Source organism: Nicotiana tomentosiformis, chromosome 3 (genome assembly GCF_000390325.3).
Source record: "Nicotiana tomentosiformis chromosome 3, ASM39032v3, whole genome shotgun sequence".
Lineage (NCBI taxonomy): Eukaryota > Viridiplantae > Streptophyta > Magnoliopsida > Solanales > Solanaceae > Nicotiana > Nicotiana tomentosiformis.
Window position 1 is genome coordinate 75,951,226 of NC_090814.1, and position 17,846 is coordinate 75,969,071.

Below are 17,846 nucleotides of genomic sequence, written 5' to 3' on the forward strand. Positions count from 1 at the left end.
TTACTTGACAAGAAGATTTCAGAAAATGGTTTGCAGAAATGGAGGCATTCCAAAAAGGGACAGTTCTAGCAAGACAAAATATTATGACCTATGTCATAAATGTGGCAAGCCAGGACACTTCATCAAGGACTGTCCCCTCCTAAAGCAAGATCAATTCAAGCACAACACAGACAAAGCAGTCAAGAGGAACCCTGTTCCTGATAAACGCTTCAAGAGAAAGAATGTCGCTGACAGTGTTGTGAAGCAAGCTCTTGCTGCATGGGGAGACTCCTCCAGTGAATCTGAAGAAGATAATGATCATGGTGATAGCTCAATGATGGCAGTAGAAAGTGAAGCAACTGCTATGACTTTATTTTTTCCTTGATGGCTCAATCTGATGATGATGAAGATGACGACGACGACGATGAGGTAAATTTTCTAGATGTTCAGAGAAATCTGAAATCTTATTCTCCTAAAAAACTCATGTCTTTGGAAAATGTGTTAATAGATGCATACCACAGTCTTATAAATGATAAAATGCTCTGATTGTGGAATTAGGAGAAGCAGAACAATCTAGAGATGGCCTAGTAGTCGTTGTGGTAGATTTGAAAGAAACTATTGAGAGTTTGAAAGAAGAAAAAGATGCCCTAACTGAAAAAGTTGCTAACTTAGAACTTGAGAGAGATGATCTAGTAGTAGTGGTGGTTGATTTGAAGGAAACTATTGAGAGTCTTGAAAAAGAAAAAGATGTCTTGATCAAAAGAGTTGCTAGCATAGAGCATGAGAGAGATGATTTATTAGTAGTAGTTGTAGATCTGAAGGATACAATTGAGGAACTAAAAGGAGAAGGTAGGCATGAGATTCTTCAAAAGGGAAAGGAAGTTGTGGATGAAATACATCTTAGGCTTGAAGATGAGATAAAATCGGTGAAATCTAGTCTGTGTGCTGAACTTGAGAATAACAAACAACTTCAGGAAGAACTAGGTAGAGTCAAGAGTGATCTTGAAAAATCACTCAAGTGGACCTGGTCCTCTGATGTTATCACTTCCATGTACACAAACAATGGGGGAAACAAGCAGGGAATCGTATTCCAAAAGGAAAAACTCCCTACAACCCTCATAGCAAGTACGTTACTGTACCTGAAAATTAGCTCTGCACTCAATGTGGTAAAACTGGGCACTTTAAGGAAACCTGTAAGGCTAAGTTTCAGTCTCAACAGAAAAACAAAGTGTTTGCTAAGAAGGTAACTACTGATAGAGAACCTGGACCATCATATAAAAGACGCATGATGCCTTCTTGGACCAAAAGAACTCTCATTCATCCCTTTCCTCATTACAAAGGACCCAAACTTGTTTGGGTTCCTAAATCTAACCCTTGATTTCCTTGTGCAGAGAGCAGTGAAGGGGAGCAGCCAACAATGGTATATGGATAGTGACTGCTCAAAGAACATGACTGGAAGTACAAACGATTTTCTTTCACTGAAGGCCCTGCAAGGAGAGAGTGTAGCCTTTGGAAATGGAAAAAAGGGATACATTCTGGGAGTTGGAAGGATTGGCAAGTCACTCTCTCACTCCATTGAAAATGTGTACTATGTCAATGGTCTGAAGCACAGCCTGTTGAGTGTCTCTCAGATATACGACAAGGGAAACAAGGTGGAATTTGTTTCAAAAATATGCACAGTCACAAATCTTGTGACTGGTGAAGTGGTGTTAATGGCCAAGAGATACAAGAACATCTATATTGCTGATTTTGAGTCCCTGCAGAGTGGTGATCTCAGTTGTCTAAGAGTTGTTGATGATGATACCGAATTATGGCACAGAAGGCTGGGGCATGCAAGCTTTTCACTATTGAACAAACTAGTCCAGAAGGACCTGATTCGTGGTCTGCCCAAGTCAAGCTTCAAGGAATACAAGGTGTGTGATGCGTGTGCAAAAGGAAAGCATGTCAGATCCTCTTTCAAGCCCAAAAAGGAAGTTAGTACCTCAAGGCCACTTGATCTTCTTCATATGGATCTATGTGGACCTATGAGGGTGCCAAGCAGAGGAGGAAAAAGATATATCTTTGTGATAGTGGACGACTACTCCAGATTCACTTGGACCATGTTTCTCAGAACCAATGATGAAACCTTCCAAGTATTTGTTGCTTTTGTCAAGAAGATCCAAGTGAAGATGGAAGGTAATGTAGCTTGCATCAGATCTGACCATGGGAAAGAATTTGATAATGCCAAATTCGATGAATTCTGTGTCGAAAATGGCACTACTCATAATTTCTCAACTCCAAGAACACCACAACAAAATAGTGTTGTAGAGAGGAAGAACATGACTCTTAAAGATATGGCAAGAACAATGCTAATTGACAGTGGAATTGCAAAAACATTCTGGGCAGAAGCAGTCAACACCGCATGCTACTTGATAAACATGTGCATGATCAGGTCCCTTCTAAACAAAACACCTGATGAGTTACTGAATGGAAGAATGCCCAAGCTAACGCATTTGAGGACATTTGGCTGCAAATGTTTTGTTCTCAACAATGGCAAGGAAGCGCTTGGAAAATTTGATGCCAAAAGTGATGAAAGAATCTTTCTGGGATACTCGACCCAAAGCAAAGCTTACAAAGTATACAACAAAAGAACTCAATGTGTTGAGGAGAGTATACATGTGATCTTTGATGAATCTCACATCTCATGTGAGAAGGACAAACATGATGATCAAGATGGAGAACCTTTATCGGTTCCAGGTGAAGTCATTGACATGGCAAATGGAAGGCAGACATGATGAGTCATGTCAAGGAATCCAGTAAAGATGATGCAACTACATCTCCATCCATTGGAGAAGAACCTGGTCCCACAAACACAACAATTAAAGCTGAAAACATAGATGTCGATGCAGTCCAAGGTACTCCACTTGTAGAAATAAGAAGCAACCAAGAACATCAGTCAGACATACTTGGGTCTTCTACCAATGAGGTTCAGGTACCAAATTAGAAGCACAAAAGTTCACACCCTCTTGACAACATAATCACTCCTTTTGACTCAGGAATTCAAACCAGGTCAAAAGCTAGAAACTCACTTGCCTTCGCAGCCTTTCTTTCTCAAATAGAGCCCAAAATATCAAAGAAGCATTGAAAGATGCAGACTGGATCACAACCATGCAAGAGGAGCTGCATAAATTTGAAAGGAACAAGGTATGGAACCTGGTTCCTCAACCTGCAGATCAAACTATTATAACCAGGTGGGTATTCAGGAACAAACTCGATGAGTTTGGAAGTACAACAAGAAACAAGGCAAGGCTTGTAATTCAAGGCTACAATCATGAAGAATGGATTGACTATGATGAAACTTTTGCTCCAGTTGCTCGAATGGAAGCTATCAGAATTTTTATTGCCTTTGCATCTCATATGGAGTTCACATTGTTCCAAATGAATGTCAAAAGTGTATTTCCGAATGGCTTCCTAAAAGAAGAAGTTTATGTCAAGCAGTCACATGGATTTGAGAATCACGAGCATGATGGGAGAATTAAATTTCTTCCTGGGACTTCAGGTGAAGCAATATCAAAAGAGAACACTGATAAGTCAGCAGAAGTACATCAAATAACTGCTGAAAAGATTCGACATGGAAGTATAAAAAGTTATTGACACTCCTATTGCCACAACCACTCGTCTAGACATGGATGAACCTGATTCCCTTGTAAATCAGACCATGTATAGAGGCATTATAGGGTCACTCTTGTATCTCACTGCAAGCAGACCGGACATTGTATTCAGCGTGGGTCTTTGTACAAGGTTTCAATCTAATCCAAAGGAATCTCATCTGAAGGCTTCCAAAAGAATATTAAGATATCTCAAAGGAACGCGAGACTTGGTTCTCTACTATCCCTCAGGAGATAACTTTGATCTTATTGGGTATGATGATGTTGATTATGCAGGATATCTGGTGGACAGGAAAAGCACGTCTAGAATGGCACATTTTCTGGGTTCCTGTCTAATCTCATGGGGTACAAGGAAGCAAAACTCGGTGGCACTCTCAACTGCAGAAGCGGAATATGTAGCAGATGCCTCTTGCTGTGCTCAATTGCTGTGGATCAAACATCAGTTGGAAGACTTTGGAGTGTTCTCTGACTGTGTGCCTCTCCTGTGCGACAATACAAGTGCACTCAACATGTACAAGAATCTAGTCTAACATAAGAGAACCAAACACATTGATGTGCGTCACCACTTCCTCAGAGACAATGTTGAAAATGGGCTCATTTGTATGAAATTCTACAGCACAGAAGATTAGATTGCAGAAATATTCACCAAAGCCTTGAGCAGAGAATATTTTGAAAGAAATCGCCTGGCACTGGGGTTGATAAAACCCAACTGAGAATCTGGTCCCTCAATAATTGACTACGAAAGAAATGTACAGGTAAAATTAGCTAAACAATATTTTCTGGCAAAGTCTAACTCATCTCTATACCGTTACAGGTAGACACGCATGATGATTACAGAGCAGTTGATGCAGTGCATGCTGGTAAAAAGGGTAAAGAGCACTTGCAAGATCCGTTAGGGAACCTGGTTCTCCTGACACATATTAGTAGTTTCTTTGTTCTCTCATGCACAATTTTGAAAGGATAAAATAGTGCCACATCATCAGTTAAAACACCAATGTTAGACTCCTCACTCAACACCACAACTAACCAAAACCATAGGACAGAGTCACCACCACACTCACTCTCCGCCACAAAACCTCGACTCCTAAAGGTTTGTGGCTACGAGCTCTCCTCCTGCCTCGCCGAAAAAATTGGGTGAAAAGGGTACTGTTAACGAACAGGAAAATCAGGAAATCTCCAGTCTTCCTATGGAAGAAGGCTTAAATGCAGACTAAACTGTTGGTCCTGAGAATGCTGAATCAACAAAGGCAGTTCCTATTCTTGAGTCCACAGGTAACACTCCTCCTTCTCCTGCGTTTTTCATGGAGTTACAAGAGAAAAATACAATAGAAAATATGCTATCTATAGCGGTTGAATGAGTTATTAACAAAGGAGGTGATGATGGGTCTAAGCCTCAGGGGGAAGAGTCTAAGACCTTGGTAGAAAGTAGGGAGCTTGTGCCTGTTGAACAGTCAACACATGACAATACTACTGGGGTACTTAATGAAGGACCTTATCCCTCCTCGGAGGCTCCAACTCAGGGGTCCTCTCAAGAGTCCCAGGTCAGTATTGACCCTGCTCCTTCTCCTCATTTTTATGTTGAGCCTCTGTCTGTGGTGATGCTTGAGATAAGATCTGTATCTGGTGAAGATAATGGGGATAGTGAAGAGGATTTTGATGATATAGCTATTGCTAGCTTTATCCGGGCTAGGCGTAGACCAGTTGCTACTCTAGAGCCAACTCCTAAGCGACCTACCACAAGGTTGCAAAAAAAGGAGGCTCTTGAGTCCGCTCTTAAGGAAAGTCAAGTCAGTCAAAAGAGGAGGAAATTGGTGAATGATGGGAAGGTTGTGCATGAGAAGGTAGTGCATGTTGTCACTGTGGATGATGAAGTGGACGAGAAACCTGGTTCCTTGACTCACAAGCACTCACAGAAGAACTCTCTCTCCAAGTCTAAAAAGAAATCTTTTGTGAGTATTGAGAGTCCAAACAAGAGTGATGATGTTATCTCTAGTGAAAATTTGGTGGAAGAAGGTGGTGAAAAATCTGGTCACAAGGTGATGGAAGATTCTGGTGAAACTGTGTCTGAGAAAACAGTGTCTGCAAAGTCCGTTGAGAAGGGAAAAACTGCTCGCAAGTCTGTAAAAAGGAAAGTTGATGTCGAAGAGGATCTGGTTCCTCCAAAAAGGCAAAAGTTGATGAATCCCAGAGTGCTGGAAAAGAAAAATTGAGGAATCAGAAGGTACTATAGGGCCGCACATTTGCCCTTGACATTTTGGTGCTGGAAGGGATGCGACAATTGGTTGAAATATGTGAATTCCAACAATGGACACACTTGTTTACAAGTGATGCTCCAAAAGTGTATGATGAGGAAGTATGGAGCTTCTATGCCGACTTCTTCAAAGTTGAGGATGATCACATCTGTGTACTGGTGAATGGGGTTGACATTGTGATGGACTCTGCTTTGTTGGGGTCGATTCTGGGTGTGCTTGCTGAAGGGTTGTCATCAATCCAAGGATCCTGCTCTTCCAACTTCATAAATGCTATTGTTAAGGACAAGGCAATCCAGCAGGGGGAACGAGTCCACAAGAAGGCCCTCCTTCTAGTGTACCAATTATTGTTTGAGATGGTGAACAAAGTGTTGCTTCCCTGTGCTGAGAGAAGATCCATTACCTCCAGAGCCGACCTGGTTCTTATGGAAGCGCTGGATGGCTTCACTACCATTAACTTGCATGGGATTATGATTGAACACATGCAAAAAGTGGCAGAGCTCAAAGATGGTAACCATCGACTGCCTTATGGGTTCCTTCTCACCAAGGTTTTTGAGTTCTTTAAGGTCCCTCTGGGACAAGCTAAAGTGGGCACTAGGAAGCAGACTTTCTCCAAGACCACTCTCGAAGAATGTGAGTGCATTGATAAGGTTGGAGGAGTTGGAAGCACTTCTACCATTTTTCAGTTGATCAACGCTCAGAACAGTGCTACGGAGGAGATCAGGAAGTTAAAAGCAAGGAATGCTATTCTTAAGGGTCAGCTCAGTCAGCTTCAGGAGGCACCTGGTTCCAGTAGTTCTCAAAGCTCAGAGGTTGCCCGCCTGACTAAGGAGAATGCTGAGCTCAAGAAACAAGTGGAGGACCTGAAAGAAAGACTGCTCAATGAGAAAATGTCGGCGAATGCTCGAATGGATCTAGTCCTCAAAACCCTTGCCCACTCCTCTAAGCCCTCTTCCTCCGGTGCTCCCTAAATAATGTCCCCTCCAGTGTCAAGTTTTAAGTGTCCGTTCTTTGTTTTTTTATGACTTTTCTGATGATGTTTTGTGGTTGGTACTTTTTTTTTTGTTTTGAATTGTGGATGGTTGCTGGCAACATTGAAACTGCTCCTGTCGTAAAATCCAAACTGTTTAATAAAAGCTTTTCCCTTTTTGCTATGTATACATTGCTCTTATGTTTCTGTCTTCTATCATGTTTGTGTGCATACATGTGGCATGAGTTAACCACGTTGGACTTCTTTTTGCTTTTACTTGGTTTTCTTCTTTTTATGATACCAAAAGGGGGAAGAATATGCATAATTGAATAAATGATGTGCATTGATTGAGGGGGAACAAAGACTCAGGGGGAATTCAAGGTTAAGCATTGCCATTTCTGGTTCATTATGGTTCTTCGTGGGTATTTCAATTATAAGTTTGTCATCATCAAAATGGGAAAAATTGATAGGTTATAAGTACCTTATTTTATGTTTTGATGATCTAACAAACTTAATGTCAATAATAAGAAACCTGATACACATTCTCAAGTATGTGAAAATAACCAGACTTAAGCTTGAGAGGTTCATCAGTCTTTAAGAAGCTAAATAATCAACAAGGGGAACCGATGGACCAGTCAACCCTCCAACAGTTAGAAAGTGGCTGCCTGCACACACAACAATACAATACAGTGCAGTAGTTAACTCAATTGGGAAGGATCTTGCACCCAAGTTGCTTACACCATTCAAGTGATATCATCAATGTTATATTAATATTAAACCAAAGACAAAACATTACTTGAACACTTAGAGAATTCACTCAAGCACTCCCACAGTGATTGATCATCCTGAAAACGATTTTCAAGTGCATCAAAAACAAAGAACAACACTGCTACGGACCAGTTCCCCATATTAAGTTATTATATGTCCTTAATTGAGTTGCACCTTTGTAAAAGTTCTTACTTGTAATTCCTACTTAGCTTACTTAGAAGCATTGTGTAGGAAACCCTTTGTAAATCATAAACTCTTATGTTTGTGTCTTGGCTAGAGTTAGTCGAGTTGTAAAATCTTTGTAATAGAGTTATTACAAAGTGGTTTGTAATAGAGTTGTTACAAGTTAGTGAGGGATTAAGAGGTTAATTCCTAGGTTACAATAGGTTGTAATCTAAAAGTTTGCTCAGTAGTGAAGTTGAAATCCTACAAGGATATGTCGTGGTTTTTAATCCCGTGAGCTGGGAATTTTCCACGTAAAAACTCTCAGTGTCATTTACTTACTGTTGTGTGTGCGTAATCTGAGGAAACTAATAGAAAATCTGGTTCTCTATATAGTTTGGTGGACCCTCGAATTCTATCAAGTTGGGTCATAATAACAGAAAGTGAATTTTTTTTATAAAATATAAAAGTTTGGGGTAATTTTTAATTTTTTTTTAAAAATCAAACGGTAATATTTTTGGGCCAAATATAGCTCTTGAGCTGGTTTTGAGATTTGAAAATTTGTCAAAATATGAATAAAATCTATAAACAAACATGTATTTGCCGCAAAACAAATTGAAAAAACTTTACAAAATCTATGGTCAAACCGGGCTTATGAACTATCATGTTACTTACTAATTCCCCCCCCCCCCCCCCCCCGGGAAAAAACAAAAAGTATCTATTAAGTGGCATCCCCATATTCTATTTCTCTTTCATTTATTTGTTTGGTAAATTATTGCACTTCTACTTACATATTTATGTCGATAAAAATAAGTAATACTTACATAACTAGTTTGGACTAGCTTTTTTGACGGTCTAAGGACTAATCATCAATGTTTTTATACATGGTCATACTCATATTATCTATATCTATATTTGTTATTCTAAAAGTGGAAAATCTAAAACAAAAAAAAAAATAAAAGCCTAAATAGTCTTCTTAATAACCTAAATATCCTTATTTTTAGGGGGGGGGGGGGGAAGATAAAAAGCCTCCACGGTGAGAAAACAATTTCTTATATGCTTCCATTTTACAATGACAATGGCCAAAAAGATTTCTTGTGTGTTTACTTTTTCAAATTCACCTGAAAACGATTTCTTAATAGTCCTACACTTTTCAAATTATCAAAACATATTTTCACATGGCCAATGTTTAGAGGCGGAGCTAGGATTTCAATCTTATGAGTTCTGGATTTTGAGACTACAATTTCAAGTGTTATGGCCCCAAACAGTAGTGGATAATTTTATTTTCATAAGTAGTGGTCTTGCTATCAATTGCAGTCATTTAATAAATGACTCTGCAAGGCCATTTTGAGTATGAACATAAGCTATAGGATGTTCAACTTTTATTCCAACTGATAGACAGTAATTATCAAAAGCTTGAGATGAGAATTCTCCAGCATTATCAAGGCGAACATCCTTTATAGGATAATCTGAGAATTGTGCCCTTAATCGAATTATTTGGGCTAATAACTTTACAAACGCCAGGTTGAGAGATGATAGTAGGCACACATGAGACCATCTTGAATATGCATCTATTAGGACCATAAAATATCTAAATAGCCCATTTGGTGGGTGAATAGGTCCACATATATTCCCATATATACGTTCTAGAAAGGCAGGGGACTCAATGCCAACCTTCATTAGTGATGGTCTAGTGATCATTTTGCCTTGATAACAAGCATCACAAGAAAATTCATCATTTGTAAGAATCTTCAGGTTCTTTAATGGATGCCCACTCGAATTTTCAGTAATTCGTCTCATCATTATTGATCCAAGATGACCTAAACGGCCATGCCAAAGCACAAAAGTATTTGAATCAGTAAACTTCTGGTTTACGATAGACTGTGCTTTAACTGTACTAATCTTTGAATAGTATAAGACAGAAAATAAAGTTGGTAACTTTTCTACAATGCATTTCTGGCCAAAAATATTTTTTGTAATACAAAGATATTCCACGTTCATTTCATCTATTGTCTCAACATGATACTCATTTCGACGGATATCTATAAAACTCAACAAGTTTCTTCGGGACTTGGAGGAGAACAATGCATTGTCGATAATAAATTTTGTTCCCTTAGACAGAAATACAGTAGCTCTTCCAGAGCCTTCAATCAAACTTATATTACCAGAAATTGTTGAAACATTTATTTTTTCCTCATGCAAATAAGAAAAGTATTTCTGATCTTTGAATATGGCATGAGTTGTTCCACTATCAATTACACAAATATCTTCATGATTGGTCTTTGATCCAAACATAATTTGAGGATTATTCATATTCTTCAAAATGACATAAACAAAATAAATATGATAGTAAACATTATTTTCAAAGCATAACTTTTATTTATGTACAACAATTACATAACCATACTATCTACTACAAATAACAAAAATTAAAATATTTATATTTTTACATATTCACTACCGATCACATGACTTGTTTTTCCTTCTGGGAGTGTAAAATAATCAGCTACATCCAAATGTATGAAGTCTAAATTATCTTCAGAAATAAAATTTGTTTCAGCATTTTTCTCTGTCTTCTTCAGGAAGGCTTGATACAGCTTAACCAGATGCTTTGGCATACGACATGTACGTGACCAGTGCCCTTTTCCTCCACATTTATAGCATGCATTTTCTGGCTTTGCTGCTTGCACTGCTTTATGCTTTTGTTCCTTCCTTTTTCACTCCTGGTGGTGAGGAGGGTTCTTCGGTGCATTGTTATTACCATGATTAGAGTTTCCTCCCCGACCACGGCCATGACCACGACTGGGGCCACGTCCTCTTCCACGATTAGCTTGGTAGAAGTTCATCTCATTCACTTCAGGGAATGGACAAGAATCAGTAGGTCGCCTTTCATGATTTTTCATTAATAGCCCATTATGTTGCTCTGATACAAGAAGATGTGAGATAAGTTTAGAATACTTTTTGAATCCCATTTCTCGATATTGCTGCTGCAGGAGCATATTCGAGTTATGAAAAGTGGTGAAAGTTTTCTCCAACATATCATGATCAGTAATATTGTCATCACATAGTTTCAATTGGGAAATAATTCTGAACATAGTAGAATTATACTCACTGATAGATTTAAAATCTTGTAACCTTAGATGAGTCCAATCACAACATGCATGTGCAAGAACGACCATCTTCAGGTGGTCATATCTATCTTTCAAATTATTCCACAGTATGACTGGATCTTTAACAGTAAGATATTCCATTTTCAGGCCCTCATCAAGGTGATGGCGTAGGAATATCATTGCTTTAGCACGGTCTTGGGTTTGATGCCTGATTTTTATCTTTGATGGTGTCTGCCAGACCCATCGCATCAAGATGAATTTCTGCATCAAGCACCCAAGACATGTAGCTTTTGCCCGATATATCCAGGGCTACAAACTCAAGTTTAGAAAGATTTGACATTATTTAGAAAAAGAAAGTTCATACCTCTGATACTTTCAAAGTATTTTCTCGAGATGGCAAAGTCTCGTTCTGATAACGTGTTATAAAATAAAGACAGTAAAGTAAAGACAAGTATAGAGAGAAACTGATATATTATTCAAACTTATGTACATAATGAACTAAATTCTCCTCTATTTATAGAAGAAAAGGAGTTGCTGTGTAAGCTGCTTGTAAGTTGCTAATCTAAGTTGTTGTGCTAGATATAGATAATTTTCTACCATGGGTAATATTTATCTATAACGGAGTACCGAAAGAATAAGCTTCTTCAGGAGGCTTATTTCCAATAGAGTACTAAATAGATAAACATATTTACGGCAGAGTCTCATATGAATAAGCTTCTTCAGGAAGCTTATTTATAACGAAATACTAAATAAACATTCATAATATAATATATTTATAACATAATCAAGATTGATCAAGAAGAGCACACTGATCGCGGGGTTACTATGCAAGATATTGCAGCAACAAATTTTTATAGGTGCGCACACTGGTGAATGGCGATACTTTACCTTCCGAAGTTAGTTCAACAGAGAGCACAAAAAAAAGACTTTTGTTGGAGCCAAGACTTCATTCCCCTACTAACACATAGCACAAAAAAAAAAAAGAAATAGAATTATAAAATAAGTTCATATCATAGAAATTGTTTTTTTTTTTTTTCTGGTCAAAGAACTTGATTTAAAGGCAAAGAATAGTGTTTTTTTTTTTGGGGGATTGAGTGTCACCCTTTTCAAGGAGGAAGATACGTGTTCAAATTTCAATCCAACTTTGATATTGATTTGCTTTTACTGAACCATGTTATATATTTAATATTTAGCTAACTAAGAAGTTGGTTTTAAGCAAGACGAAAGTTTTATATAGAACCAATGATCAATTATTTTCTCCCATTCTGATTAACTCTTGAAATGCATTGTTGAGCACTCTTGATCCTTTAAGTAACATACAGACAGGGAGTGCTATACGTCGGGAAGAACTTATGAAAGCACAGGAGTATAATGAGAATGAGAGAAGTAAAGCAAGAAAACACTAAAACACGAGTAGATATAGACTAATCAGATCTAAAAAATTTATAATATGGAAATCAATCATGTTGTACCAAAAAAAAAAAGGATCATGTCTTAGAGGTGTCTATCGGCATAAGTGGAATTATAACCTATCATAACTAGGTTAAACTAAGTGAATGTTAAGAATCAAACTGTAGAAAGTTTGAAAAACCGTTCTTGTTAATTAATATTTATAGTTGAAACTAAAGATTTGATGTTTTTGAAAATAATTATAATAACACGGCAAAATATACCTGCGTGTCATTTTTTTTATAGTTGCTTCACTTTTTATTTTGACATCTTTATTTAAATATTTTCTATTTTGATACTTCAACTCATTCCCTCGTGTGCCACTTAAACACAAAAAGCTCACTTGTCATATTGCGTGATTTGCGCGAGGAAAGCTGAACTTTTTTGTTTTTTGATTTATTTCTCTTTCTGCTTCCTCCCTCTCTCTCAGTCATCACCTCTGGCCTTCCCCTACCCACCAGCCCTTCGAACGCCACCCTCATTTTTCCTTACCCCTCCCTCCCACTTCTATGTCCACTAATATGATAAATAAACGGCGGATTGTGTACACAGTCCTTGTAAATCTTTTCTCTATCATTATATAAAAAATGAGCAAGTCTATGTAACCCCTATTCATGATATCCAGGAACATCATAGCACAAAACTATGTTACAAAATTCCATAATGTCAATAGATTTCTCTTTCCAATTACAGCTAGTTAAATTCATTAGTTATGTAAGAATATCATCTTTGGTTTCTTGATGCAGATATGCAAAAGATCAGTTCTCTCTATATTGCAGTGAATCAACTAAATAAAAAATGATGGTCAAATTTGAAGGCAAAATGGAGAAATTATCTAAGTGAAATGACAACTTGAAGCCGGTGATAAAAGATTTTTTATTGAAGCCAGTGAAAATTTCAGTGGTGAAAGCTCTAGTACTAGAGGATGGGGTGAGCGGAGAAGATGACGGAGGTGGGCGTAATTGAAAATATAGTTTCTTTTTTTTTTTCTCAAAATTTATTTTAAATTATTTGGGAACAAATGCCACATGTCATCATTTCATTTGTTGTTTTGCCACGTAAGCTGCCAGTGAATTACACTCTCTTTGTATTTTTGACTGGTCAATATTTTATGTTTAAGTGGCACATAATGGAATTAGTTGAAGTGTCAAAATGGAAAAGACTTGAATAAATGTGTCAAAATGAAAAGTGGACCCAACTTTAAGGAGCCGCTTATGGGTTTGGCCAAGAATAAAGTACAAGTTTCTTTAAACGATTAATGTAGATTGTCGTATCGTGATTTGTTTGTCGATATCAAAATAATTGGATATCGTCTGAACCATTAAAGATGAGCAACCAAAATTTAACTAGATATATGTAATGTTTTTAATACTTATTTTGATCTTTTGAGGTACGAATATGTAATGAAGCATATCGCACATACTACTTTCTCATAGTTATAGATGATAATGCTGGTGTAAATTCATTTCACCTGTTCGTTTCAATTGCTTTGCCATGACAATCTTATTATTAAGATTGATGATTTTCTTGAAAGTGTAACGTAACATTGGCAGGGGCGGAGGGAGAGTAGAACCTACGGGTTCAGTCGAACTCAGTAACTTTGGTCCAGATCATGTATTTTCTTAAGAAATTCATTGAAAATGTACAAATTATTAATTTAGAACCCACTAACTTAAAAAAATTTGGAATCCATAACCCATAAGTTTCAAATCTTATCTCTGCCTCTGTGTGAGAGAGAAACACAACAAAGTCCTCACAGATTTCCCTGGTCTAAGAGACTTATTGAGAGCAGTCGATACCAGGGCGGAGAGACAAGCCGACCTACGGGTTCGGCCGAACCCAATAGCTTTTGCTAAAGTAATATATTTGGTATCTTTAATTCATGAAATATGTACAAATATTAAATTTAAAACCCAATCATGCTATCTTGCACGCAGCATCACTTATCCGTCTCAGATCAACACATTATAATAAATATTCTCCGTCACAATTAGTTTTTGGTCATGAACCAAACATTGCCCATCTACGAATTTTTGGATGTGCTGTATATGTGCCAGTAGCACCACCACAGCGCAGTAAGATGGGCTCCCAAAGAAGGTTAGGAATATATATTGGGTTTGAATCACCCTCTATTAATCGCTATCTTGAACCATTGACGGGAGATTTATTTAGTGCTCGATTTGCAGATTGTCGATTTAATGAAATAAATTTCCCACAATTAGAGGGAGAGAAAAAGGAAATCAAAAGAGAAATTGTGTGAAAAGTTTTATCATTATCTTACTTTAATCCATGTACCCCTATATGTAATCAGGAGGCCCAGAAGATCATCCATTTATAGAATATAGCAAATCAAATGCTAGACGCATTTACTGATTTGAAAAGGATAACTAAGTTGCATATCCCTGCAGAGAATGTGCCTATCCGAATTGATGTCCCAGCAGGACCATCTACTAGCATGAGAGCTAGTGAACCTAAAGCAAGCCTGAAGCGTGGTAGACCTTTGGGTTCTAAGGATCGAAATCCTAGAAAAAGAAAATCGACAAATGATCAAAATGATATTATGAAGGGATCTCCTAAAGAGACCCAAGATCTGATTAGTTCTGAGATTCCTGAAGAAATCAATGAACCCGAGACTCAAGTGAGTGAGGAACTTTTAATAAATTCTACTGGTGATGGGATTAATTTAAATCGATCAGAAATAGTGGTGGATAATATGTTTGCATATAATGTTGCACTTAACATTATGCAAGATAGTGAGAATCTTGAACCCCGATCTGTCGAAGAATGTCGACAAAGATCTGATTGGCCAAAATGGCAAGAGTCAATTCAATCGGAATTGAAGTCACTTGCTAAAAGAGAGATCTTTAGACCAGTAGTCCAAACACCTGCTGGTATACAGCCAGTTGGTCATAAATGGGTTTTTGTATGAAAAAGGAATGATAAAAATGAAGTTGAAAGATACAAGGCTCGTCTTGTTGCATAAGGATTCTCACAACGACCTGGAGTCGATTATGAAGAAACATATTCACCAGTTATGGATTCCATAACATTTTGATATCTCATCAGTTTAGCCTTACGTGAAAGGCTTGAAATACATCTAATGGATGTGGTTACAGCTTATCTGTATGGGTCACTTGATAATGAAATTTACATGAAAATCCCTGAAGGATTTAAAATGCCTGAAGCATATTCAAAATCTTGGGAAATGTACTCAATTAGATTACAAAGATCTTTGTACGGTTTAAAGCAATCTGGACACATGTGGTATAATCGCCTCAGTGAATATTTGCTGAAAGAGGGTTACATAAATGATGTTATTTGTCCATGTATTTTTATAAAGAAAATAGCTTCAGAATTTGCTATACTTGCTGTTTATGTTGATGACATAAATCTTGTTGGAACTTCAGAAGAGCTCCAAAAGGCAATTGAATATCTTAAGAAAGAATTTGAGATGAAAGATCTTGGAAAGACAAAACTTTGTCTTGGTCTGCAAATTGAACATTTAGCAGATGGGATCTTTATCCATCAATCTGCCTATACAGAAAGGATCTTAAAACGCTTTTACATAGACAAAGCACACCCATTGAGTATACCAATAGTTGTTCGATCACTTGAAGTAAATAAAGATTTGTTCCGACCTCCAGAAGAGGATGAGGAACTCCTTGGTCCCAAAGTACCGTATCTCAGTGCAATTGGTGCACTAATGTATCTTGCTAATGCTACAAGGCTTGACATAGCATTTTCTGTTAATTTACTAGCAAGATATAGTTCTTCTCCTACACGGAGACATTGGAACGAGATTAAGCATATATTGCGATATTTAAAGGGAACTCTTGATATGGGTTTGTTTTATGCTAACAAAGACAGTGCAGATCTTGTTGGTTATGCAGATGCGGGTTATTTATCTGATCCCCGTAAAGCTAGATCTCAAATCGAGTACGTTTTTATATGTGGAGGTACTATCATATCATGGCGCTCCATAAAGCAATCTATTGTTGCTACTTCTTCAAATCATGTCGAAATAATATCTATTCATGAAGTAAGTAGGGAATGCGTATGGTTGAGATCAATAATTTATTTTATTCGAGAAAAATGTGGTTTGGAATGTGAGAAAAAATCCACAATTTTATACGAAGACAATCCTGCATGCATAGCCCAATTGAAGGGAGGATTTATAAAAGGAGATAGAACGAAGCACATTTTACCAAAATTATTCTACACACACGATCTTCAGAAAAATGGTGACATTGATATGCAACAAATCCGTTCAAGTGATAATCCGACAGATTTATTCATTAAATCTTTACCAACTTCAACTTTTGAGAAGATGGTATACAAGATTAGAATGCAGAGGCTTAAATATTTGAAACAAGGTTTTCATCAGAGGGAGTAAAATACGCGATGTACTCTTTTTTCCTTACTAAGATTTTTTCCCACAGGGTTTTCCTTATAAGGTTTTTAATAAGGTATCTAGCAATGCGTATTACTAAATATGTGTACTCTTTTTCCTTCACTAGGATTTTTTCCCACAGGGCTTTTTCCTAGTAAGGTTTTAATGAGGCACATTATCTTTTAATGAATATCCAAGGGGGAGCGTTATAAATATATTATATTATGGATGTTCATTTAGTACTCCGTTGTAAATAAGCTTCCTGAAGAAGCTTATCCATATGAGATTTCGCCGTAAATATGTTTATCTATTTAATACTCTATTGGAAATAAGCCTTCTGAAGAAGCTTATCCTTTCGGTACTCCGTTATGGATAAATATTACCCATGATAGAAGATTATCGATATCTGGCACAATAACTTAGAGTAGCAACTTACAAGCACCTTACACAACATCTTACAAGCAACTTACATAACAGCTTGCAGTAGCAGCTTACACAACAACTTCTTTTCTTCTATAAATAGAAGAGAATTCAGTTCATTATGTACATAAGTTTGAAGTTTGAATAATACATCAGTTTCTCTCTATACTTGTCTTTACTTTACTGTATTTATTTTATAACAGATTATTAATTCATCATCTTGATTTTCTAAGTCATATTGTGTTTCTTCTGTTAACAAATTTAATAATCGAAATGATATTTTGTGGACCAAGATGAATATGCTATTGGATAACGTGAGGGGACTGAGCTTCAAGATAATGCCAAAGACTCTTGTAAGGATAGACAATCAAGTCACACATCATACAACATTCAAAAAGAACGTGTTTTAGACTCCAGGGAATCTAACGCCTTTTTGGGGCAAACTTTCAGAAGACTTATTAGGCGAAAAAAAAGTATAGTATTTGGTATTAAGTTGAAAAATAGTATTTGAAATTTGAAATTATGTTTAAACATGCGTTTCACTTGAAAAATATTATAATTTTGTGAGCGGAAAAAAAAATTTGACATTTTTTAAAAGTGATCAAACAAAGATTTTTTTTAATGGAAAAATGGGGCCTTAATAAAGTCAAGTCGCCTGCCTCTGGAAAATTTATAGCCTATTATTCACGCACTGGTTTGCCC

General features: G+C 37.1%; 1 protein-coding gene across 1 annotated transcript; it reads left to right on the forward strand.

The window, feature by feature from the left end:
- Positions 1 to 3,126: 3,126 nt before the first annotated feature.
- Positions 3,127 to 3,612, forward strand: LOC117278216 (uncharacterized mitochondrial protein AtMg00820-like). The gene has a single exon (XM_033657656.1). It carries the CDS (start codon positions 3,127 to 3,129, stop codon positions 3,610 to 3,612), a length of 486 nt encoding a protein of 161 aa, XP_033513547.1.
- The last annotated feature ends 14,234 nt before the right edge of the window (positions 3,613 to 17,846 follow it).

Excerpts from the sequence above, each read along its gene's own strand:
- LOC117278216 (XM_033657656.1), top strand. The coding sequence starts at position 3,127 with ATGCAAGAGGAGCTGCATAAATTTGAAAGGAACAAGGTATGGAACCTG.